Genomic DNA, 26,386 nt, shown 5'->3' with positions numbered 1-26,386 from the left:
TTGTTAAGAACATTTTTTGCATGCTGATGGAAAATAAAATGTAATAAAATAACAAATTGTTTTTTAAAGAACTTTCTTTCACTATTGATAAGTATGGTAAATTCCTTCCTTTATCTAACATGATTAGCTCACAAAACGATTGATAAGCACGTGCGCAATGTAACAGGGTACAGACACCACATCCGTTTTATTTAACTGAAATCGGCAGAAAAATAAGAATATCCAGCCTGGGCGGTATTGAAAATATACGTTCTCGTATCTAAAAAAGATGTGTATAGTTAAAGCAAGTTAGAGAGTGCTTGACAAACTGAGTTGTGGTCTAAACAATCTAAACTGGCCAGGAGTCGTTCACGTTGTGCTTCGACGTGTGAGCCTGAGCATAACTTGAGGCTTTTTCCTCTCAGAATACAGTCATACACGTGAGAGAATGATTGAGAGATGGAGGGGAGATGGACTACACTTGGAACCCGGGACTTGGAAGAAGTCTGGCGACCAACTGAGCAAACGCTGAGAAGCTCTGAGACTATCGAGTATCGTCTCTGCTATTAATTGAATACTCTTCATTGTTAAGATCGTGGTAACTAACTGATCATTCGTGTGTGTGTGCGACATGGGCTGGCCGCACAATTGAACTGGGAAACGGGTCATATCCGCGGTGTAACACAATTTAGCCATGCACTCTTCTTTGTTCACCGCACGTAAACAGTACACCCACGCGGACGAACAAGAACAAAAGCGCAAATGAAGTTACGTAAATATGCACTCCAGGTAAAACTTTACATTAGGTTGTCCTTAAAAGCCTATTGAATTTACAGTATGTTGTTTCTTGACACAAACACATCCTATTGCCGTGTTTTGCGATCGATTTCAAGTACAGGATATTTAAATGTTTGGCGCCCGAACATCCGAGATGCACTTCCGGTTTTTGCACTCTTATCGATCATGTCATGATGATAGCTGAATAACGACCCCATTCTTAACCCGTTACAGAAGCACTTTATAGTTCAGAATTTAGGTCACCATTCGACACCAGAAAGTAGCAAATGAACTTTAAAGTATACAGACTGACTTTTTATCTTTTGTAAAATTCCTAGCCTTTGTATTGGTAACGGAAGTTGCGTTAATCCTATCTTCCATATAAGGAGGTGTCAGTATTATTTTGAGAGTTTGAGTCTCGAGCGATCAAGAGCTTCACCTCGAAAGCTGCTTTATTTAGTCACAAAGAACTTCCTACCTTCAACTCGAAATTCGTAAATTGTGTACAGGACGAAGATGCAACGAAGGTAGGACGTCGGTGTAAGTTTGCCACCCGGCGATGAGTTGAAGGTTAAGTGGCCTGAAGATGTCGTGTTTTGGAAGCAACACCGTGTGGTTTTGTCATGTCCTTCTTCTGGATGAAAGTGAACATCCTGTCGAAATTCGAGTAAGTGTGTAAACTTGTTGAGTTAAACCCTTACTGGTAACACTCTATTGTTTTATTCAGTAGCTGTTTACTCAATTTGAACACATGCGTTATCTACAAGTGCGGTTCAGAAAAAAAACTGCGTGGTATTTGACGACTCGAAGTTGCATGACTCTAGTTAGTGTCGATTTTTATAGCTCAATGCCTGGGTTAGAAGGCTAATTTTGTTACCGGCGTAAGCGTAGCATATCTCAAATCGTTCCGTCTTAAGGCTCAGAAACCGAAGACGTGAAATTTGCTCCAAAGGTAAGGAAGATAGTTCTTTTAATTGAGCGTGAGCGTGCAGGGAAAGCCACATGCACATTTGCCAGCGTGTGGGAATCATTCACAAATGTTTACCAGAATCAGTTTATTGTAAGAGGTTTCAGTATACATAATACTTAGCTTTGTCATTAGCAAGAGTTTCTACTGTTTCGTGCTAATCCTCGAACCGTTCGAATTCCGTTCGCTCTATCTGTCCTCGTGTTAAGAACATGAGCTTAGATTTTGTTCCATTGCTCGCCCGATAACATCAGATGTGTTCAAAAGATTTTCTGTCCCTTAGGGAATGTTCTAATTACATCAAAACTGGTAGTTCAGTTCGTTTCGCCGTGACCTGTAGTCCTCCAGCTGTTCTTTCTAAAAGCTATAAGACTAGGGACTCTCTCTAAGTTTCTCTTTACAATGTTATTCTCAGTCTGGTACAAATTTAAACTGCCTACGTTTGCAAGTAAATAAGCTTAGTTGTCGTCTTAAAGGGCTGTATTAAATATATCGGGACTTCGCCTATTGAAAACACTGGATGATGTCGCGCTCAATAATTTTTTCTGCTATAACAGGCCTGCAGTATTTATTATCAAATTGTACTCCTTTTTGATCGACCATTCAGGCCTCCTAATTAGCACTCAAGTATTCTAATAACTCGGTGACAACTTTTTTTTTTCGTTGACTATCCAAATTCATGAATTATTGAACAAGTAGGCGGTAAGATCAAGTAAACTGAAAATAAGGCATTAAGTATCATGCCAATTATCACCAGTTGATCTCTAAATAGTTCGAATAATTTATGATTGTTTGTTCTGTGATTTGACCCCGGGGGGGGGGGGGGGGGGTCACTGCCATATATGGGCTACATAGGTATGTGCCACTGTGAAGGGTATGGTTTTCAAGCAGTTTACTCTAGGTTAGTCTATATAAATCAAGGTGTTTGGGTCTAGAATAGGGTATCATTTTTCCCAAAACTGACTAGTTGGTTGAAGATTTTACCTAGGCTAAGGAAACCAGGAATTGCCACTCAAAAAAAAAATCGGCAAGTTTAAATTTACGCAAACCAGCCTCGATAGTGTCGATAGATGGGGGGATTTTGGGAGTTTACTCTAGTATAGGGTAGCAAAATTCAGCTGAACTAGCTCTGACATACACCTGTAGGCTAAGGGTTCCAGGGTCCCAGCAGCACATCCCCACCCAGAAATTTCCAAAGTACCCCGCCCCGGGGATTTGACTGCAGTGCTTTGGTGTGGAACTCGACTTCTTTTGGGTTTCATAAAAGTTCCTCTAGATTTTCTAGTTTCCTAAAAGTAACGTCAATTTAAAATATCTTCCTTTAGTTGAGTGTTTTCTACAAAGAAGAAGAAAAGAAAAACAGAACTTGATATTTTTTACTTCGCGGATAATTATAAGAAATTAAAAGCACATCTAATGAAGAATCTCGAGATCTTAAAAAGTTCTTTCTTTTCTTTCCATTTTGTTAGCACGCACATGTTTTGACAAGTTTTTATCACTCCTAAATGTTGTGTGGGTAAATAAAGGATTGTGTTGTATTGTATTGTTCTATTATTGTTTGTGGTATAACTCTCCTTCCTAGTTATCTTGTTGTCTTATCATAGTCTCAACAAATATATCTGTAATACTACAACATCAGAGTTCTTTGGCTTGTTGCACAAAGAGAAATTGAGTCTGTGTTTATTATCTGATTTTTTTCCTTTATATGTTATAGAAAAAGACCAAAGGAGAAGAAGTACTAGTAAAGGTCTTTCAACATCTCAACGTGCTGGAGAAAGACTACTTTGGACTGCGATATATTGACCGTAACAGCCAGTCGGTATGTCAGTGTTATTTGTAATGAAATTCTCTTCAAATTAAATAGCCTTGGTCAAGTTATAAGCTATATAATATTAGGGTGCTTAAAATTGATCATCATCATCATCATTGTTCTAATGCTCAAGACTTTAAGATTGCAGGTACAAGTCAATTAATTGATTTTTGTTGATCTCAGTATCAAAGAGCATAGTCATCACCTTTCATGATCATGCCTGTTCCATTTAGGATATTGCTAAAAATATTAATGGTGATCCATCAGGACTGTTGTTTTATTGCAAGAGAAGTAACTATTTTTTTAAACTTGTTTTAGCGATGGTTAGATCCCTTGAAACCTGTGGTGAAACAGTTGACAGGTAAGCATGGCATTACAGTTGCTTGTGTTGCTTGATCTTTAATTTTTCTATAAGATTTTACATGACTTTGTATTCTGCACTTCACTGCACATGGTTTGATTCATTATAAGGCTCATGTGATAGGTATCCTAAGTCAACTCAAACCTCTGTTGGCACTCAGGACCCAGTGCATGTAGGTGAAAGTATGGATTGAATAACACTATGTTCCAAATAAATCACTCTCTAGTGGATAGCATAGTGTCTTGTTAAGAGGTATCTTCTTGATAGTGACATATCTGGTAGATGGTATTCACTCACTCTTTGAATAACTGGGCCCAGGAGTACATAATGGTATCGCCTAATCAGTTATTGAGACTCATGGTATTTGAGAGAACATTTTAAGTCCTGAAGATCAATAGAGAAGAGAGAGACATGATGAGTCTCTTGTCCAAAACCACAACACAGTGATGCCATGTAGTGCTCAAGTCGGGACCACTCCTTTTGGGTCCACTCCAACATGCTAATACGAAGCCACACTAATCCCCCTAGTTAATCTGAAATTGGAAATTGAATTTAATGGGTTTTCCACTATACATGATTATATATGTAAGGGGAACCCTGGAAATTAATGTTTGACCTATGGATACCCTATGATAGTAAACCAGCTGAAGAAAGTCATAATGCCATAGAAACTAAAGATCAGTTACCTGTCTTTGTGGGTTAAATATGGGGAGACATGTACTCCAGACTGAACAATTCAGCTTCAAGCCTTGACCAGGGTCACTGTTTTTAGTTTTTGGGTAAGCAGCTTACTCTTACAGTGCCACCCAGGTGTAAAAATTGGTACTGTTGAATTTAATGCTTGGAGGTAACTCTGTGATAAACTGGCATCCCATGCAGGGGGAAACAGAAATAGTGCTAGTCTTCTTCTTTTTCTTCTTCTTAAAAAAGTAATAAATAAATAAATAAATTAATTAATAAAGAAAGAAAGAAAGAAAGAAAACAAAATGAATAAGTAGGAAATAAAAAAGGTTAATGTTGCAGTTCCTAGGGAGTAATGCTTTAATTATCCTGACAAACACAAGCAATAAACACGCGTTCTATGGCGTAAAGGGGGGAACACCGCTCCGCAATCGGCGTGACAGACAAACTTCCATTGCGTGACCAAATGCCAAACTTATCTCCCCAGCGGTTAATTCTGCACTGGATTGGACAAGTCGGTGAGGCCAAAAGCTTGCGCGTCCTAGTAGCGTAACTCTAAACGGCACTATGAGCTGACCTCCGGTCAGCATTGTGCTAGAGTGTAGGCAGTTCTCAAGCCTTACTTATCTTCCCAGCACTACGAGCCGACTCCGCCGGCATGTGCTGGATCGGACAAGAAGAGGCATAAAAGAGCGTTAAATAGCGCCACTAAATTAGCAAAAACGAAGCTTGGGGAAGTCGCTGCAAGACTTAACCGCCACTGACACCTGCGGAGCAGGTATCCCCCCAAAAATAATAAATAAATAAATTAATTAATTAATAAAGAAAGAAAGAAAGAAAACAAAATGAATAAGTAGGAAATAAAAAAGGTTAAAACAATATGAAAAATATATAATTCGATAGCCTGTAGGCTAAAATACAGCCTTAACTTTACTTGAATGAGGTAGTGATACCTTTTGACATGCTTTGTTTCGGTGTTCAGGAGAACTCTGATACATACAGTAGCATGACAGAATTATGCAAAGACAAATCATCTGTGAGAAATTTCATGGACTAGCAAGTTTGTTAAAAGTGTCTTTTAGAAATATACAAGTAGTCGATTAATTCCTGACTTTTTGCACGGAAGATTGCAAGCACAAATACAATCCCTTGGTATTCAGCCCATGAAAATGCTCTTTTCTCTATTGACATGTTTGTCAATGGGTTAAACTTTCAACTTTTGTTTTTATTGCCAGCTGGTCCACCTTATTTGCTGTACTTTTGTGTCAAGTTTTATGCAGCAGATCCCTGCAGACTTCATGAAGAACTAACCAGGTTGGTTGGCACAGACCTGTTGTATTTCCTACACCAGTAATAAATTATACAGTCAAGGACCAATTAGGCAGCAGAACTTTTAGCTAATGCATGCAACATACCAAAATTTTCATCACCAGATTTATAAGTATTTTTTTTAAGCAGGAATAGTTCAACTCGTAATTTCAAATTCCTTCTGTGGTAGAGTGCTTATTAATTGAGTGATGTAAAACGTAAAGCAACGTAATTGCTGTAACCAATCACAAAGGACAGAGATAATCAAGTGAATCAATGAAAACTTGAAGCAATTGCATGTACATGATGCAAAGCGGCACCGGGAAAATATGTTTGAGCCAGTGTGTGGTGGTCGTTTTATTTCTCATTGGATGAAAAGGTGGTGTGAGTATTTTAAGCGAATTGTATTATGTAGCTGATGCAAAGCCAATTACTTTTCGGCACTCAAATGAAAACCACTCTATCTTTTAGTTTTGTTTCCAGATCTAAAAACTGTACTGTCTGAATTCTACCAATCATTAATTTGTCAGTCTTAATTTGAATTTTGTTTTCTTAAATTTATAAACAACCAGGTATCTGTTTTTCATGCAAGTAAAGAAAGACATTTACCAAGGGAGGTACGTTCATATTGCTTCATTGTTTTTCTCTTTTTTATATAATCTGAGAGAAATATGTGACTTTTTCAATGTTGGCTTACTCAGCATATTATAACTCTTAATAATGATATTCGTCATTTACATGTCTATAATGGAAAGGCCAGTTTTGTTTAAGTTGTGATGCCAGTGTTGTTGTCATGATTATTGTACAGGTTGCCTTGTTCAACAAACATCCTTGCTGAAGTCTCGGCATATAGTATTCAATGTAAGTACATTATCACTGATTTTCACAAATTGTCTCATAATAATATTTATTGCAGTTTTTACCTTACCGGAATCACATAACGTATAATATAGCATTTTTTCTAGGCAGTTCCCTGACGTACAGATAGCAAAATTGATTAGAAATCATTTAGCCACTTGGGGTAGATTTTGTCTCTCAAATTACATGTGCATTTAACTCTCGATGTGAGAAGTAGTTAATAGCGGAACACAATGAACATAGGAACAGAACCACATGCATGCATAGATATAGAAAACCATGCAACTCTTTTTTCATGGTCAACATGGCTTACAGCATGGATCATGGGCATGTACAACCTACAACAACCATGATGACGTTGCGCTACATGGTGGCCATTATCTAGTGAATAGGTTGACTGAGGCATGCAACTTTGGTTTACAGCATAATATATCTTTGATATTGGATATCCATAACATGGTCAACTGACACCTGTCAAGACAATGTATCTACTGACCAGCATCATGTGACTATATCGGAGGTTCAGGTTTAGAGCTCATCGAGGTCACATGTACTTTTGAAGTTGACTGTTGCCCCGAGGTACTGGTTTTTCGATTGGATCGCATACTCAAGCCATGTTAATTTTTTGCTGTTAGGAGCTTGGCTTTTACGCTTGGTTAAATCTATACATTAGTTTGCTACTATATTTCAACAACCTAGTTAACATATTTTCTTCAATTTTTGCATTGTCAAGGGAATAACAAGCTGATGTACATTATTTAGTAAATAAAATTAATGTATTATTCTGTACTTAGTCAAGGTGAACAGTCTTTTACAGATGGAATCTTATTTTGATTTTCCAGCTGAACTTGGTGAATATGATCCTCAAGAACATACTATGGGTTACATATCTGAGTTCAGATTTATTCCTAATCAGGTAACAACTCATTATTCAACTCAGTACTCTCATGACAGAACAACTGTGTATTGTTAGAGTTTTCTAAAAAAAAATAAAAAAATAAAAAAAAATAAAATAAATAAATAGATAAATAAATAAAGAAAGAAATTCTGGGAGGATGTGTTATGGTTTGTGGATTGGTCTTTTGTTTCATTCTGTCATGTGGTTGTTGTGATGCCATCTTTGCACAGTACCAAAGCAGTTATTAATATATATATTTTTTTACAAAAATGTTTTTGGTAATAACATTGAGTGAAGAAAAAACCATTACATGAGGGAGAGGTGGGATGTAGGGTTTAGACTGCATTAATATTGGTACCATGTTGCATATTTTTAGTATTTAAAAATGTCCATTTGTCAATCCTAGAAGTTTTGTTTTGATAGTTGCCTTTTTTTCAAACGTGAATAGCAGTATTTTGCTACTCTCTGTAGATGAGGTGTCCTTTCATTGCAGGCTAACTCCTGAATTTGCTCTCCTGTGTTCTAGCCTGTGTTACAGCCATATTTCCTGAAAGGAAAAATCAGAGAGAACATTCTGTGTTTTGCAGTCGATAATCTTGACAATCAGTTCCCTGCATAAATTATCCACACATTAAAGCCATAAGTTGCAGTGAATTGAATGTATCAAAATGGCAGAAAAGTGACTCCCAGTGCTTGTTTGTCTTGGCCAGAATTTTTGTAGCCTTATCACTTTAACATGGTCTCTGAGGTCCCGGATTAGTGTTAATCAACTTTTTTTTAACAACCCAACCCTGGACAGTGAGAGACAACATGAAAATATAGTGACTTGCCTAAGAAAACAAAAAGAACCCAACCAGGGTGGTAACCCAGTCTGTCAGGCCAGTGCACTTATCATTATTGGACCACAGTCTGAATCTGCTGTTCTATGGGTACCACGAAACAATGAATAAACAGCAAAAATAGTGTACTGGGTTACCAATAACCTATTTGTAAAGTGTTTTCCATTTATTGCACTTTTAGAGTGAAGAACTAGAGACCAAGATTTATCATAGGCACAGGAAGCTGGGGTAAGTTTGAAGTTTTTTGAAAATTCATAACCATCACAAAGTGAATAAATTCTTGAGGAAAAATAAGAAAGAGTAAATTAAGATGGCGAATGTTAAGTAAACTTAAAATTTCAATCTTTTTTTCTCTCTCTCAGGACTATGGTTCCATCTGTTGCAGAGTTCATGTATCTTGATAAAGTCAAGTGGTTGGAGATGTATGGAGTTGACTTACATCCAGTGAAGGTTTGACTGTAGTCCTACTGTTGACCAGAAAACCACTCAAAATTTCTTTGAAAACTGAAAAGCTGCTGTAAAAATCACTCAAAACCAAAAAAACACCGAACAAAATGATTAACCCCTTGAGTGCCTATGTGGCGTCTTGAGTACATCATGATTTTTGTTCCTCAGGTACCTATATGACGTACTGAGTATGTCCAAATTTTAAGAGATTTAGTCAAACTCATGGCACCCCAGAAACAATGTCTTTGGCACCTGAGATTCATAGGAGGTTTTTCAACAGACTTTCCCATTGCTGTGATGTCATATGGACATCAAATTACGTCAATCTCAGTGAAATTAACAGCATTGAAGAGACACTCATACGACGTTTCAGAAAATGTGTACATGTCCGTAGTTTAAGTGAAAAAGCTTACAGCATGTGAAGGTTTTTACTAGACACCCATTTTCAGTGTACACGGTGGTCAGGCACTCAAGGGGTTAATCATGGAAATTCACAAACTTGAATCTGTCAAGCTTGATATGGCAGCCAAAGACGGGTACCTTTCCTTTTTTGAGAGATTAGGACATTTTCATTTGAAATCATTGCTGTCTGTATCCTTTTACATGTAGCTTACTATTAACCCCTGGACTGGCAGATTCCCCCCCCCCCTCCAAAAAAAAAAAAAAAACGGCAAATGAATCAAATGTTACATTTGTACAACTACCTCTTTCCCAGCAAAACCACTTTCACTTCGAGGTATACATTGTAGAGAAGAGAAACGTAGGGAAGAGAAATCAAAAACATTTTCTGATTTGTTAGAATATATCTGGACCAAATTTGGTTGCAATGCAAGATTTGCTTGCAGCATCAATATTATCAAGAAATGGTTTCTCATTCAGTTAAAATCTATTCTTGTCATCTATATTGCACACCACATGAACTGACTTACACAGATTGACTGAGGTGAAATAAAAAGGCCTTGAAACTAGCCAAGCAAATAACCCAAAACTGACACACTGCTTTACTAAGGCCCAAAAACCAAAAACTGGATGCTAAAGAAGGGAAAACTAATTAAAACAAAAAAAAAATGCGATAGATACCAAAACTGAAAAACCAGTTACTTCAAGTGTAAAAACTGAAAAATGAACAAAACTGTAAAACCAAAAACCTAAATGTCCCCTTTACTTCAGGGTCTCTCAAGAGTTTCATTAGAAGCTGGCAACCGGTGAAAATCACTGCCTACTTTGTCAGAATTTACCTCTTACAGCCGCCTACTTTGTCTGTATTTCACTCAAATTATTAAAAAATTCATCAGTTTGCCGCCTACTTTAGTTAGCATAGACAGCTATTTCAAAACTTCTTGAAAACCCAGGTCTCTTTCACAGGTTGCTAATGTATGTGGCTAATGTTTAAGAGGGGCAATATAGACCACCATTTGATATAGTCAGAACTTGACATGAGAAGAAATTTTGGACAATCTGAGCAATAGGAGTTAATGAAGAATTAACTAAATGTTATGTTCTATTGTTAGGGCGAGGACTTTGTAGAGTATTTTATTGCTCTTAAGCCTTCTGGAGTAGCAGTTTATAAGAACAAGACTCGAGTTGGGTCCTACCTTTGGTAAATACAGAATTATCAATTGATCCTTTATTCAACTCGATCAACACACACAATGTAATATGGGCATCTGCATGCATAATTTTGGGTTTAATCTCTGTGGACAAACCTCTCATTAATTTTATTGGTATGTACTGGATAGCTAAAAGAATTAACAGGCATGTGTAGTGGTGGATCTGGGGGAGGGGCCCAGCCCCAGCCCCCCCCCCCCCCCATCCTTATTTTGGGTAAAAAATGAAAAAATCACAGAAGGAAGAAAAGCCGGCCGGGCAAACAAAACAATTCTCCCCCCCCCCCCCCCCCCTAGCTTAAGGTCTGGATCCACCACTGATTTGTGTGGAATTACATTAGTCTATTGGCTCTAAATAGAAGTCACTCTTTTAGCCCAATTTTGTATTCCATTTTTCTTTCTGTACTTGATAGATTGAACCTAAACAAATCCAACCTGAGACTGTAACTACAAAGATATATTTATGTCTTCTCTCTCAGTGGCTTTTTAATGCCATTTAATTACTACATGACTGTGCAAATAATGTATTCCAAGAAATTTACATGGATAATAGTATCTAAAGGCACATCATTAATCAAGTATAGAGTTGACTACAATGTACATGGAACTTTTGGGTCAGGTCTCAAGTGTTTTATAGTAGAGGAAGAATTAAGTGTGCAGTGAGAGATGTCCGGGCTATCAGTCCCAATCAGTGCTTCCTCTTTGAAATGTTTTACCTTATCATCAAGTTGCAAATTATCTGTATTGCATCATTTGGGTTTTAAAGAAAAATTAATATGCTATCAGAATTTGATGATGTAATACCACAGGAAGAGGATTGCAAGACTAGACAACATTTTTTTAAAATCTAGCATTGCTTTTTTAAAATCATTTTCTTCTGTGCTATTCTAGAGTGTGTACTCCAAATTATTTGGAGAGTAATATTCAAATTATGTGGAGAGTAATATTCACCAAATAATCCATTGTCAATATTTCTGACAAGTTTTCTGAATGTCATCTAGATGACAGATTGTCAATTCAATTAAAGTTTACATCTCTCTATATTTTCTTTACTTTAGGTCAAAAATAGAAAAGGTTGATTTTAAAGAAAAGAAATTCTACCTGACAGTGAAAGGAAAAGAGGTGAAAATCTTTCTTAAGATACATGTATTTGATGCATAAAAGTAATCATCGTTAGAACATTTTAATACAGTAACGGCATATTTCTAAAGCTATAGTGATCAAGTTGTTTCCCATTTAATCATGTCATAATTTCTCGACAAAAGTAATGTTTGTTGTAGCAAGTATTTCAGTCTCATGGCAATTGATTGGTCAAAAGCTAGATCCTAAATTGCAGGTTTTGTGAACAAGCAGTAAGTTTTATTGTTTGATCTTTCTTCAACACAACATAACCATGTTTACATAACATCATGGAAAATCTCCTGTCATCATTCTAACCAGTGTATCTACAAAATGTAGACAGTACATTTTCACAAGAATGAAACATGTATCTCAAGCATGAAACTTATTTACAAATGCTCTGTTTTCTTTTTCACAGGACAGAGAGTACACTTTCAAGTTTTATCTCGCAAACAAGACAGCCTGCAAACACCTCTGGAAGTGTTGTTTGGAACATCATGCATTTTTCAGGTTGGTAGTTTTATATTATTTCAACTTTCTACAACTGACTGATAGTTCAGTGAAGCAGAGATAAAAAAAAATTATTATTTTGTTGACAGATAACCATTGTAATACCCACTGAGTGCATTCCACATTTAAAAAACCTTTATTCAGTTGGTTTACAAATCCAATAAACAATAATAAGTTCCCTTACATTAGCATAACTAAATATGCATTAAATTTGCCACAAATGTTGCATGAAAAGCTCAATCTTCCTAAATGTAACTTAGTTTATTTGATTCAATCTTGTTTTTTTTTCCCCTGTAGATTAGACAAGGCCAGTGCTACCTCTCGTCGCAATAGTGGCTTGTTTCGTATGGGATCCTCATACAGATACAGGTACAATAGTTGTCTTATGGATATATATGGCAATAGCTGGAAGCATTACCTTTTTATTTGTTCATTATTGGTTTTTATTTGTTTTTATCTCTAGAATAACATAAAATACTCTACCAGTGCTTGTTTTGCACTTAAGAATGAAGTCGCATACAATAACATTGTAATATACCAGGAGGTGTACCACCTGTATCAGAGCACAAATGTACATGTAGTATTTTTATATTTATATAATGTTATGATCTTTTCAGGTGATGCATGTTATTAACCTAAATATATCTGCAGTAAGCATCTCCTGAGGTTGCCCTCTCAATTTGGCAGCATGCATTTTTTACTTCTGAAGTGAGAGAGACAAGGAGGGGATAAAGATGCTTATTCAATGGCCAGGGTTTTATCCTTGACATTTTGATTCAGAGTCAAACGCCCCAAACAATAAGACACCCAGCTAATTAATTCTGCACCAACAGCTAGAGCCATATCCATAGAAGATGTTTCAAATTAATTTTACACTTTTGATCTTACAAAGAGCTTTCAAGTTGTTAAGCTATAACTATATGAACTTGCGTCAGTTACTTTGTTTTCATTATCTCTAGTGGAAGAACACAGAGAGAAGCCTTAGAAGATGGAAAGAGAATTCAGCGTCCTGATCCAGAAGTAAAACGGTATGAATTAATTACAGTATTTTACATGTAGACATGATTCTTGGCAAGTTGTGTCAGACTGACTTGTACATTTGTTGTGCCTTAGAAAACCCAGTAAACGCTATGAAAGAAGGAACACTCAGTCTGGGGAGAGAGGTGAGTTTGTGCTGTTTCCGGTGTTGGTATGACAGTTTGTTTGGGTAAAGCAATGCAACTGTTTCAGGATTTCAGGCCACTAAAGCCAAGAGAATCCTTGTGGCTTAGAATGCTGTACTCAACCTTTCAAAAACAACGAAACAGAACGGAAGGCGTGCATTGCTTTGCCTAAAAAACTGGCCATCCAGGGATACTGACTAAAAGCTTTATTATCACTGAGAGACATGTGCATTTACTTTTTGTTATTTGTTTATGTTTTGCTTTTAGAGTACTGAAAATCCCGTCTGTTGGTACTTCTTAAAAGGTGTTTTGATGACATGTAAAGACTATTCATGCATTAATCGAGGATGGTCTTTTAGGTTTCAGATCTTCCACGGACGTTTTTCTAATGGAGTAGATTAACTTTTGTTAACGTTTGTTATGTTTCAGCTCAAAGTAATGTCACAGTTGCCTCAGCAACCAGCACATCACAAGTTCAAATTAAACGATTCAGTCAAACAGACAATCCAGCAGAAGTAATAACTGTTCCAGTCACTGGTCCTAATGGAACTGGGTAAGTACAAAACAAGTCCAATCTGCAGGCTCTCTTTTGAAGTAATATATCAGACAAGATAAATTACGTTTGGTATATCTTCTCAGTCAAAACTTAAACTGAGGAGAAAACAGAGAGATAAAATTGTAAAAATACATGCTAATTAAGATCAGATATCTAAACACCGTCATGGCTTGCTGTCTGGTTAAATCAAAATGTTGTTTCCTGGAATGGTCAAAGCAGCTTCATTTTCTTGACAAGCCCTCATTTTACCTTCACTAAATAATTGTAAGCATCTCATTTTTAGGCTGAGCAAATGTTTTTTCTTTCTTTCATTTTCAGTATTTTTGTACTCTTTTGACAAGTGAAAGATAGAGCAATTTTTAGTTAGCTGTTGAAAGAAATTGGTGTTGTACTGGCTGTGAGCTTTGCTAAGTTCTGTAACTGGTTAAACAACAACTTTTATTTTAAAACCACACAGGACTAAAATAAAATCCAATAAAAACGTGGCAGTTTCTCTGCTAGCTGAATGTTTTCTTTTCAAATTGTGTGACGATCAGTATCATTTATAACATTGGCCAAACGAAACAATAGACGAAGAACAGAAACAATGCCTGTAGCTCTACTATGAACGAAAGAGATGCAGATTAAAAATAGAGGTTTTAACACATCATGCTATTTGCATAAATTTGTTGCAACCCTTTGGTTTTACTAGTTTTGTATTACTCATGAAAAAGAGACTCTTATTTCCTTAGGATCAAGACAGAGGGTGATCCCAGCTCAAAGGATGGTGATGCTACTGCTGTTGACGGGAATCAAGGTCCTGCACTACCTTGGGAACAATCTGCTCAAATGCTGGGGTAAGGGTCATTGGACGAGTCTGCCGTGTGTGGTGATTCAATTAAATCCTGCAACATGAAATTTGGAGTTGTTTTTCAATGAAGGCATTTGCAAAAAAACTAGACTAACCGTTTACTATGTTATAACCAACAGTGGTTTGTACACACCAGCCCCAGACTCCCCTCGGTCACTGAAGAGTTCGGGATCTGGAAGGGCTAAAAGATCACCAAAATTTCCAAGGTAGTTGTTTTTATCATTGGATGGGTTATTACATGACTCATCGTTTAGTGCTAGCTATTTTTTTCATTCTAATTTACTAGTAATAAAAGTAAATAATGGTAATAAATCATTTGTAATTATTGATAGACCGGTCCGCCTAGACTAGCATAGCTATCCGGGGGACAGTCCAACTGTAAAATGTAGGTTTTATTAAGAAATAAAATGATGATGAAAACTTTACTAGTCCTGCATATAACCGCGTCTGAAATGTGATCGTTACTCTAACTGTGCTTTATTCCATTTCTTTCGTTCCCAGGCCCCACCGGCGTTCAGCGGGACAAAGTAGTGGCAGTGAAACAGACACACCCAGGAGAAGGTAATGATCCTCACAAGCAGCATCCATTTGAAATCGTCTTTGTGGATAACTGTGCATGTTTTTAAAAGTAGTGTTCCGTGTTGATGGGTTTGTTTCTTCTCTATGCCGTCTGTTTGACAATGAGGGATATTGCAAGGAGTTGATCTCGTACCGAGATCTCACTCTGTTTGACACTTGGCCGTGGGAGATCTGGCTTCCATTAGTCTTTATACCATGCCATAGAAAATGCAGCCAATCAGAATACAGGGAAACCGTTGTATATTCGACGGTGTTACACTCAATCTATATTATCTATCAACCTTCCCATCGTGGGCCACCATTATGTCGTATTGATTGCGTTGGCCACTGTATTTTCTATGGCATGGTATAAAATAGTTATTCAACGCTCTCTCGTGGTGTACCATGAAATATCCCACTTGTCACTTGTATTTTCTTGGTATACACACTCACCTAAAAGACTTATGTGTATACCAAGAAAATACAAGTGACTTGGAGGATATTCCATGGCTTATCACTCGAAAGCATTGCATAACTCGCATACAATCCAAGTCTAGGTTAGGTCAGGTTAGGGAGGTAGAGATCAACCTTTTAATCAAACCTGAAGTTGTTATCTCTGGTAAACCCTTATTATATCTAAGTAGCTAGTCGAGCACAAACAAATCTACAGCAAATTACACATCTCTGTTTTTAAGCAAGCTGTAATGGTATTTTCTCCAACTTGAAGTCTCCATGTTGGTTTGGTGTGATGATATTGTTGAGGTCTTTTCACAGGAGTCGGCGAGCGTATTCTTCTGATGATGACACGGGCAGACGGAGAAGAAGAAGGTGGGAGAATTCACTGTATAATTAGAAGCTTCTATTAACTTACAAAAAATATACGTTAAAAAGTTAAACCAAGATTTGCCTTGTCCTTGTAACGTTTACTTACTTGCTTTTTGCCTTCATGCCAACCTCAAAAAATAGATTCTCTACTCCTTACATGTATGTTCTAAAGAATTACGTAGTTGATTGTTTTCTTTATTCTCGTTACCTCTCTTCTTTAAATTGTATTTATACTGTAAGGAGAAATTAGATTTGTTTTTTTTTTTATTTGGTTGTTTTATTCTCCCCAGATGTCGCCATCACCATCACAGAGGTCATCATTCTGCGGAGTCTGGGAGCGATCGTGATTCATCTTACAGTCGAGAAGAAAGAAGACGACACAGGTCAGTGGCTTGCATCACAGTTAACTTTTCTCATTTGAATTACATCATACTCCAACATGGATGTAAGGCAATTGTGGACAATTTTGTAGTTTTTGTCCGAAATTGCCTCGTACACACGTTGAATTACATTGTTAATCATGAAAAAGGCTATTACCTGACAGTTTGTCACGGATAAGAAATTGAAATTTTGTTGGAAAACAGATCGTCTTGTGTTAAAACAGATCTCCAGCCGAAGAGATCGTTTTAAATTTTTACCATGTTTTATCGTGGCTGCGCCCCTTGAATATTTTCGCAGATCGTCTTGTGTTATTCTTCCTTGGACGATTTTGAATTTCAAGGAAACAAATTACCAGGGAGGTAACCTTGAAATGGTCCGTGAGCTGCAGTGACCTTGAATTAACAGCAATCTGACGAACGCTAGCAGGCAACCTGTCGGACATTTCATGCTGCAAACTGATAAGTCCATAGATTTCGAAACAAAGCTTCCTCGTGAATTTACCTCACAAATGTACAACTTTAAGATTCATTTGTAGCACTCCTCCACAAAACACTGAATAATTGTAGTTTATAATAATTTCTCTTCTACTGTCTGCGCACTGACTCAGGACAGAATCCCGTTGATTCCAATTTCAAAAATTAACAATGTTCCTACTCGATATCCCACGATATCCTGTTTTAAATATCCCATATTCCGTTAATCCCTCCCCCCCCCCAAAAAAAACAATACATATATATATATATATATATATATATATATATATATATATATATATATATATATATATATATATATATATATATATATATATCCCATACATCCCGTTAATTTTTTATCTCAATATCCCGAATTCCGACAACCTCTAAAAGGATTTCATTGTACTGTTGCTGCTTGTTATAGATCGTCCAAAGATCAAGCAGATATTAGCAAGATGTCAGACGCGGCTCCATATCATTGGAATGACAACAGGAGAGACCGAGGCAGCGGATCCGAGGACAGGTGTGGAACCAGTCTGATTAATGAAGTATTTCTATCACAATCAAAAACAAAAAAATTGCCTTTGAGCAACCAACCAACTTGTAGAGTTCACGTGGCATGACAGCATTCCGCATGCTCTCTTTGGCCTCGTCAACACTGCGTGCACACCTCGTGCACACCTCGTGCTCAATGCGTCCACATGCTTTATTTCTTCTTTATATCGTGTGGACGGAAACCATTTTGAAAAGGGAGTTTTTCGAAAACAATGACGTCACGATAATCATGTGATTTCCCTGACCGAGGTTTCCTCAAACACAAGTCCAAAATGACCGGTGATTGTTGCGTTTTCAACTGTGAACTGTGCGGCATCGTGATGACAATTTTATTTATATTTGAACGTTTTATGACGTGTAAATATTGTAAATATAGATCAGGTTCTCATAAGCTCAGTAGTTTTTAGTATTTACTTATTGGTACATTGTTATTAGGTCTTTCTTTTATTTTACACACGAACCCACAAGCTTTTAGCGTTAAAACTTATCGTGCTAAAATAAAGGCTTTCTAGTGTAGTCTAGTCTAGTCTAGTCTAGTCTAGTCTAGTCTAGTCTAGTCTAGTCTAGTCTAGTCTAGTCAGATTAAGCCTTTCTCATTCTCTTCCCTATCGAGTTTCAAAAGAGACCTTGCCTGCGGCCTCCTGCGGAAACTCAACAATGGTTTGTTTGTAAAAAAGCCGAATACCCTTTTCTAGCTCTGCTGTGCATTTTCCGCTGGGAATGTATAGTGGCGCAAAATTGTGGTATAAAATGAAAAACCCACTTAGGTTGAAATTGATAACGCGGCAACGTAAATCTCCATTGTAAGAGTGTTATAGATTTTTAAACATCGTTGTTTGTTCGTTTAAGGTCTCATCATCATCACAGACACAGACATCGAACATCTGATGGTGACGCTAGAAGTGATGGATCCACATCCAGGCATCATCACAGTAAAGTCATCAGTGACGATGCGGACTCGTAAGTGAAATACGATGGTTATATTGTCATTTGTAGACTGTTCATGCAATATATTTTATTCTCAGCTGTATTCTACATTGACAAAAAGCCCTTAGTTAATGAGGATGGCTAGAACTGGATTGAATTACAGACAAACCTGGAATCTTTACGTTTTGGAGAAATTTTGGGGTACTGTATTTTTTGAGAAAATTGCTTTCTGTTTTTATTCAGTTAGCGTTTGAGGAACATGGCGGCAGAAGGAGAAGTCCTGTCCTGTATGAAAACTATGTTTATTTTAAATTGTATTTATCGTAGGAAATAAATACCTCTTTTGTTAGATAAACATTCATTTAACAACACATCAAATACACGAACATTACACCATAACAATTAACACTAACTATAATTCGAATGTTTCTACGTGGTATTATTGAACCACTGGTCATAAAATAAGTAGATATCAGCGGTTAATATCACCAGTAGCGAGTTTTGTCAGTGCCTGGGCTGCTTCTATTTCCCGGGCGCTTTGTTCCACAAGTAAAACGAAAGCCCTGTACGTGTCGACCAAATTGTGTGCCAAGATCACTGGAATGTTCCGCGTTAAAACGACGGGTGTCGATAGTCCGAACATGGCTTGGGCAGCGGTGATTTCTTCAGGACAATAACTTCTAGGCATGTGCTGTTGAGGCAGTTTCTGATCGGCAGATGAGACTGTTTTACATGTATCTTGTTTCTGTCTCTTGGCGTGAACGTGATGCTCTTTATTCGTTAGTTCCACTGCATCCCTTTTTCGTTTCACTGCAGTGCTACCGCCCAAATCCTCAGTAACCACTTCGCCTCGCCGCTTGGTCTTTTTCTGTGTCTCGAAATTCTTCTTGAAGCGTTTACTTGCAGTGCCAGTCACTTGTCGCTCTATCCTTATCTCAAATCGCTCCTTTCCCCTTATTTGTCGTTTTCCCTTTCGTCTTGTTTCTTCTTTTTCTTTCCTCTTCTTGTTATCACTGATCTCCTTGCCATTTATCTGGAAACCAGGATGCCGAAATTTTTGCGTCTTGGAAGGTCTTGCGCTCAACACCCTCTGGAAGCCGATAGTTTTCGGCATTTTAACAAAGCTCTCAAAGTCCTTAAGATTCAAGGCTGTCAGTTCTCGTCGTAGTACTTCTCTTTCGAACAATTGAGGACTTGTAATTAAGACGGCTGTTCCGTTGTCGCACCATCTGATGCAACGCCAATATTTTCCCGAGGTTAGAATGACGAAGAGCAGAGATTGAAAACTCGCAAAGCGCGATTTCTTTCCCATTCTGTTTTGATTTTCTGTTCTGTCAAATATTCCGCTATTGCTTAATGATGGCTGGTGATTCAATTTGAAGATTTCTCTAGCCGACGATTTAGAAGCAATAGTTTTAAGGCCACGTTTTCTCGCACATGCGTTACCTCAGATCTCTGCCAACTCAAGTTTGTGATTGTTCGGGTTATGGAAACCATTGTGATGTAGTTCATAGAAGATTGCGCGCACTGTTAATGCGCGCGCTTAGTGATCAGTGATGACTTTAAAGATCTTTTTATATCGTCTTTCAATCCACCCATCGATATAGAAGCGAAAGAGCATGTAATGGCACTTTGGTTTTGCATCAAACTTGCGCTGTCCTTTCGTTCGGCTGTACCGTTCGGTTTTACTTTTCGATAGCTAAAAATGTTCTTCGAAAATAATACATTAAGGATGATTGGACACGTTTTTCTTACTTACCTGCCAGTATAGAAAGTCCTTAGAAAATGCTCTTCAGTTACTTTTGAGTGAGTGACTCAAGGTACATCATTACGCAGTAACATTTTGCCCACCAAAGTGTCTTAGCTACAGTTCAAGTCGTTGCTGATTGCGAATATTTAACTTGACAACGGAATTACTCTCAGCCTCGCGTAAGCTAGTGCGCGCGTCTTATGTTACACGGATTTGAAAAACTTGCCTGTTCTAGGCGATCGGTTGGGGAGCATCAGTACGAAAGATACGAGAGAGAAATAAGTGAACCCCTCTTTTTTTTTTACCTTCTTTCTCGCCGTTTTCGCTCTGCTCCCCAATCAACCGAGCGCCTGGCTATTGCGAGGGAGGGTGCAGACGAAAATGCATATTAACACCCACGTTGATCCTTCGATTCTGTTGAAACAATACCTTTCTGCATCTCATCCACTTGTCTGTTGTTGACTTTTAGGGAGATGGTGCCAGCTCTGGATGTGATACGTTCCCGAGTGGCTGTGGCCAGAGTCAAGGAAGGCAGCGGCGGAAAACATCGGCATCACAGACATCATCGACACAGTTATCTGGGATACCAGTCCAGCGAATCAGGGTACTCAGCTGTGTCGGCTCCTCCAGCTCCTAAGGGCTCTCAGGTGTTGTTAGAATTAGGCCCCGAGACAGCATCCCCAGCAAAGCATGGACCAGGTTTGTGAGATGTTGCAATCTTTACTGTGATATCTATTTTCGGTTTTTTACTGTAACATTTGAATGCCACCTAGGGACTTACCATTTTCTAAACGTGGTTCACTCCACGTCGATCCACTGGTTTCGAAGGCATTACAAAATATAAACATTTAGAATTACCTGTTTTTCGGAGCATCTTACCTTAGAACACATCACATTTTAGCCTGTAAACAGGCTCTTTAGTCGAATCGAAGATAGGGCGAAGAGGATAGAAGAGAGATCCCCCCCCCACGCCATTCCTCCTTCGGCCTGTTCACTCTCACCCAGTTCCTTTTCGGCCCTTCCAGCGGCGATTAGACCTTTGCAGCCGGAGCCTGTTGACTGGCTAATCACATTTAGTTGAATGCAGAAAGCAGAACCAAGTAGCTCCATAACTGAGCATTCCTTTTTCACGTGACAAGTTGCGTTTGTTGTCTACTCGTTACCAAGTAATCATCTCTTTTATGTTTACCAGGTTCAACACAAACAGGGCCCATGATGAACACAAACAACCATCATTCTCTACCAAAGGGGCCTTCATTGGGCCACGAACAACAGGGCCTCTTTTCCAGTCGGATGGTGTCATTGCCGAGAGAGGTTAGCCCTGAGAAAACAAGTCAGTACGTAAAGGTGGAGTACCCCAATGGAGTCATCATCCACGACACAAGGAATCAAGGACGCATTCCAAAGTAAGACCGCGGATGCTCCTAATTATTTCTTTAACTTGTACCGTTTTTCATAAACCTTCGAAAGAAAGGTATTTGCATTGGTTTTACCATTCCGGAGCATTGTTATTTGTTAACAAAATTCTTGCAATTTCTTCTGACCCATCATGTCCGACATGTTAAATTTTTTTTAACCAGTCATGAGAAGGACTCACACCAATTGCGGTTAAACTTAACCGAGTTTTGCCGCGCTTGGCCGCGGCCGCAAGATTTTGCCCTGATTTCTGGTTGGTTCTTTGAGTTTATTGTGTTTTTCGTGATTGGTCAGATGTTATTTCGTTGGTTTTGGTCTATAACGATAGAAGACCGAGATTTTTTAAAGATTTCTGTGATCTGTTGTGCGCAAATTAAGCAAGAACGCATGGTATTTATCCTCTTACCATAGCCATGTCATGTACCAAGCGGCGCTGCAGTTGAATGGAACAAGTCGGAACCAATATAACTCACCAGGAAAGAGCCCCACGACAGACTACATTGAGGTGGTGAGTACTGCTAACCGTGTTAAGCGTAAGAATCAACACACCATTTTTTGACTGAATGTCGCTGCGGTCAGTCAGCGATTAAGCTGTTAAAATTGTTTCTAAGGCCCAGGTCAAACGTCGAACTTCACGTGGGACGAACTAGACTGGGCGAATTAATTCATGATAAGTTCGACTTTTGATTCACCTTAGCCTGCGTAGCAGGCGTTTCCAAAAAAGCACGCTAAGGGAACGAAACTGCGAGCGAGTGCGAAAAATAAAGAGTTGGAGGGGTGGCCACCCCCTCCCCCTTCTCGATCACCCCCTCCCCACTTCTGCCCAATTTTTTACTCACCCCAGGTCCGCTCCTTGGGTCGCCCACTTGCTCGCTCTCTTGTTCGATCTCTCCACCTGGAAAAGGAAAGGAAACGGCTGCAAGGCAGGCTAGACTGAATTTAGATCGACCAACAGATTCTATTCCTCTGCTTCAGACGGATAGAACGTGTTAGTCGATCTAATTTCGAATTAAGTTCGACGTTTTTCTCAACGGTCGAACTTTACCCGTGTGCATCGACTCAAATTCATGTGAAGTTCGACGTTTGACTTGGGCCTAAGCACTTTGGGAGTCGTTTGCAGTTTCAATCGCGCAATGAAGAGCCAGCGTGGACAGGCGCTTCTCAGCGGTGTGAAACAATGCGGCGAATAAAAAGATCGATTACTCGTGCAGGCTACTCAGTGAATGTTACCCAAATTATGACTGTTTCGCAGTCTAGACAGAAACTCTAAACAGGAATCTACGCTGCGTGCTTCATCTTGTGTTTTTTTCTTCTTCGGCGAGAGAATTTTTGGTCGTAGGCATTTCTCCAACAATAGACTGAGTAGCGTTGTTCTGAAGATAGGTTCCTTAGGAACACGATTTGTCGTCATGACAGCAGTGCCGCTGAAATGTCAGCGTTTTTCGTGGCAATAATTCTCGAACGATACTGTAAAATGGCGCTTGCTCCCCGACTGGTGACGAACACGGTGACCGAGTGTTGCCACCTTTTTGCTTTGAATTGCTTTATGTGTGAGCTTAATTAGCAGAAATCTTGTTACCAAAATGAATAACTTGTTGTTACATCCGTTCACTGTTGCTCCCTTTCTAGGTGTCTGGTCCTTCCAAGAGAGGCGAACCTCCACCGTATTACTACCCCAGCTCACCTCAAGTAATCGCTGGTAGCAAATCAACCGTCCTGTAGCTTGCACGAACAAGGACCACAAGTGCAATGTAGTATTAACATGCCAAGAAGTGCTAATTCCTTTGTTATAACTGAGTTAACTCAGCTCCAACATCCTTAACTCTTCAGAGATGAGGCTAGAAATAAGTTAAGGTGACGTCATATCTTAAGCTTGTCCCAAGCCTCACTGGAAAGATTATGCTTGCAAGTGGCATGGGTGGGGCGTGGTGGGTGGGGGTGGGAGGGGGTACTTAGATTCTCTTAGTGATCTTAACACCCCCACACAGTAGATATTTAAATGACAAGGATGTCAAATCTAACTACCTTTATAGATCTCGTTAAGCACTAGTCTCTGTGCTCTTTCACGTGAGTCCTACATACATGCATTCTATACCTACTAGAATTAACTCGAATGAGACCTGAATTGAAATGGTAAAAAAGCACAACGAAGCTTAAAATCCGCAGAGGTGTGCGGATGGTCTAAATTAGCCGAGTTCCAAATTATTTGAAAACTCCCAAGCTGACAGAAGTGGCCAATTCCCTCTATGAGACGCGCCTGCAGGGAATCATGCGTAGTTGGATTCATCAAAACAAATATCCAGTCCAAGATGATGAATACAACTACCATGATTCCCTGCAGGCCCTCCTCGTAGAACGAATCGGCCATCGATATTTCTTAACCGACAGTTGGCACTCCTTTCCATTATTGGCACTTCTAGACAAGTGGATTTCAATCGGCATTGTATTTACTATATAAGTTGCCACCGTTTAACCTCTCTCGCGCGCGCGTCAAATAAAATACGGCTCTGGCAGTGCTACTGACCTTAACAGCACTGCCCGTTACCCGTTCAAATTCTCTATTTGACTCAGGCAACCTTGTAGTGTCAAATATTTCATGGTATTAGTAGTTCATAAACATTGATGCCGAACTTCTGAAATGGTCGTTATTTATGATTCTCTATGTTGGGTTATCAATCATAGAACCTTTGTGTTCAATTTTAATCGCGCGCAGCTCTGTCTCGTAACCTGCTTACTGTATTAGACTTTGGTGCCATTTTAGCGGCATTGTCTCTATCATTCCATTTGTGGACTAAGACATTTGATATTTGGCTAAGTATAGTCTTATTTTTATATTTTAATTTTGGCATTTTGCCCTCTGCCACGTTTTAAAAGATATATTTTTTATGCTGCTATCTATCGGTCCTCTCGTTAAGAAGTTTTGTTTACATATTACAATTTCTGCGCTCTACGTAGTGATTTTCTAATGCTGTCCAGTCTACCATGTTTTCCCGTTTTCGCATTTTTGTGATTGGTTGAAAGACTCGACCATTCGTCGTCTCAGCCAATCGGGTGATTAGCTGAAACCATCGTGTTTTGGCTCACATGACCTTTCACGGGCTTGGCGTTGGTTACATTATAGTCTTATTTATTGTTTTAAATGTGCTGCCTTTCAGATTGGGTACGCTGAATACCCCAATTTTAACATACATCAGTCGTTAGAAAACCGCTCCAATGTGGCAGAATAAGATAATTTAGCATTTTATGCTGGTAAACGATGTATTTTACTGATATATATATAAAAGGAAATTTACTTAAAAGCTATCCACTAGTATTTTAGCTAAACGAGACGGTATTGTCTGTATGTATATGCTTCTATACCGAGTCTAAGATGCGTACGTGTGTACAAATTGTAATATTGTCTCTTCAAAGTGTTAATGTCCTGACAAAATTCAATTGCTTCATATTTTTACATTTTTAGCATAATGCACTTGAATCAGAATGGATGTAGTGTTTGTCCGTTTTTGTTAGTAACTCAAGGCGAGTACATGTTTTGGAAACACGACTTGTTTCAACTAGTAAGGCAAAGACTTGAGTGTGACTGATGCTCGCTTGCCGATTTACTCGTCACATGATCATTAAGTTGGTCATCGCGTGATCACTTTTTTGAATCACGCGAATGAAACATGTGGCCTTCAACAGACGTCTGGGAACAATAGTATCAGTAAGGGTTCGTGTTCGAGTGCCTCAACGAACAACACTTTGTCTTAAAGTGTGCTATCTTTACGTTTTGCTTTGGTTTGCAATTTTCGCTTTCAATCGAACTTGTTATCCTCGCCGTTCTTACGTTGTTGTCGTTTAACAACTTGGATAACATATTGTAACAGTTTTAAATACCATATCAGCAGGAATAACTAATTTTGAATAGCTGTTGGAAGATGTAAAGACCTTTCATATTATTTATATCACAGTTTCAATTAAATTGCCCATATGAGGCAAGGAAATAATTTGAAGTTTGTAAATCACTGTTGTTGTTGTTGTTGTTGTTGTTGCCTGTAGTGTGTGTCTGTGAAGAATCGTTTCCACATTCAATTATTCCTGTATTAACAGCGCATTACCTATTGGGACTTTTTTAAACACAATGTAGTTACTTACACTAGTTACAATACTTCGTACACTACTTACATTACTTACAAAACAATACGTTTAATTACGCTTCTTGCAATACTAATACTTACAATTTAATTTATCAGCAAAACAGACACTTAAGAAAATAACACAAATGCGCTTATTACAATACAATAATTAACTCTAGAAAACAATAGCAAGCTTGCGGCACGCTTCCCGCTATTAGAACGTTTAGCCACTTGGCGAGAAAAAATGAGAAATATGCCGTGGAAGACTGCAGTCTCCTCCTGCCTTTTGCAGAAGCTCATGCTGCGTTGTGTCGCACCTTCCTAATAATGCATATTTCTATAGTGAAGTAATTATTCCATGTTAGCAAATTTACCCACGTGAGATGGACAAAAAGTTCAAGGAAGCTGGCGTCAGCAAAAAAAGTTAAAACGCGTCTTTAAGGGTGTCGCCCATACGTAGGTGGCATGTGATCGGGGTGTGACGTAACATCCGGGCGTAATCCCGTACGTATAGTATAACAAAAATGGAGATAACAGGATGAAGTCAAGTCAAGTTGGGGAGAGCGCAGGATTGCTCCTAGAGCGGAAGTAGCATTTGGCCAGTACAGTTCGTGGGCCCGGGGAGGGGGGCCGGGGGGTTGGCGGACGGACTC

The 26,386-nt window shown here is 38.6% G+C and overlaps 2 protein-coding genes across 2 annotated transcripts; one reads left to right on the top strand and one right to left on the bottom strand.

The window, feature by feature from the left end:
• Window positions 1-240: 240 nt before the first annotated feature.
• On the top strand, window positions 241-25,604 carry LOC145478453 (band 4.1-like protein 4). Its single transcript, XM_081456490.1, has 27 exons — window positions 241-1,423; window positions 3,438-3,542; window positions 3,852-3,894; window positions 5,811-5,889; window positions 6,456-6,500; window positions 6,692-6,744; window positions 7,584-7,657; window positions 8,660-8,706; window positions 8,841-8,928; window positions 10,437-10,525; window positions 11,591-11,654; window positions 12,070-12,161; window positions 12,459-12,530; window positions 13,121-13,189; window positions 13,275-13,324; window positions 13,754-13,877; window positions 14,612-14,716; window positions 14,850-14,936; window positions 15,232-15,291; window positions 16,063-16,116; window positions 16,404-16,496; window positions 17,395-17,493; window positions 18,375-18,485; window positions 20,672-20,901; window positions 21,395-21,608; window positions 22,030-22,126; window positions 23,248-25,604. Exons 1-27 carry the CDS (start codon window positions 1,343-1,345, stop codon window positions 23,338-23,340), a joined length of 2,418 nt encoding a protein of 805 aa, XP_081312616.1. The 5' UTR covers window positions 241-1,342; the 3' UTR covers window positions 23,341-25,604.
• LOC145478786 (uncharacterized) lies at window positions 18,634-20,665 on the bottom strand. The gene has a single exon (XM_081456942.1). It carries the CDS (start codon window positions 19,762-19,764, stop codon window positions 18,925-18,927), a length of 840 nt encoding a protein of 279 aa, XP_081313068.1. The 5' UTR covers window positions 19,765-20,665; the 3' UTR covers window positions 18,634-18,924.
• Window positions 25,605-26,386: the final 782 nt, after the last annotated feature.

The sequence above is a fragment of the Orbicella franksi genome, chromosome 1 (genome assembly GCF_964199315.1).
Source record: "Orbicella franksi chromosome 1, jaOrbFran1.1, whole genome shotgun sequence".
Classification (NCBI taxonomy): Eukaryota; Metazoa; Cnidaria; class Anthozoa; order Scleractinia; family Merulinidae; genus Orbicella; species Orbicella franksi.
Note: the sequence above shows the minus strand (reverse complement) of the source record. Positions and strands in the feature narration are given on the sequence as shown.

What these genes read in the sequence shown, in the direction of transcription:
- LOC145478786 (XM_081456942.1), bottom strand. Translation starts at nt 19,764, where the DNA reads ATGGGAAAGAAATCGCGCTTTGCGAGTTTTCAATCTCTGCTCTTCGTC.
- LOC145478453 (XM_081456490.1), top strand. Translation starts at nt 1,343, where the DNA reads ATGTCGTGTTTTGGAAGCAACACCGTGTGGTTTTGTCATGTCCTTCTT. An exon ending in CGAGTTGGGTCCTACCTTTG is followed by an intron (nt 10,526 to 11,590) that starts GTAAATACAGAA and finishes TCTTTACTTTAG; the next exon opens with GTCAAAAATAGAAAAGGTTG. An exon ending in CCTGATCCAGAAGTAAAACG is followed by an intron (nt 13,190 to 13,274) that starts GTATGAATTAAT and finishes GTTGTGCCTTAG; the next exon opens with AAAACCCAGTAAACGCTATG.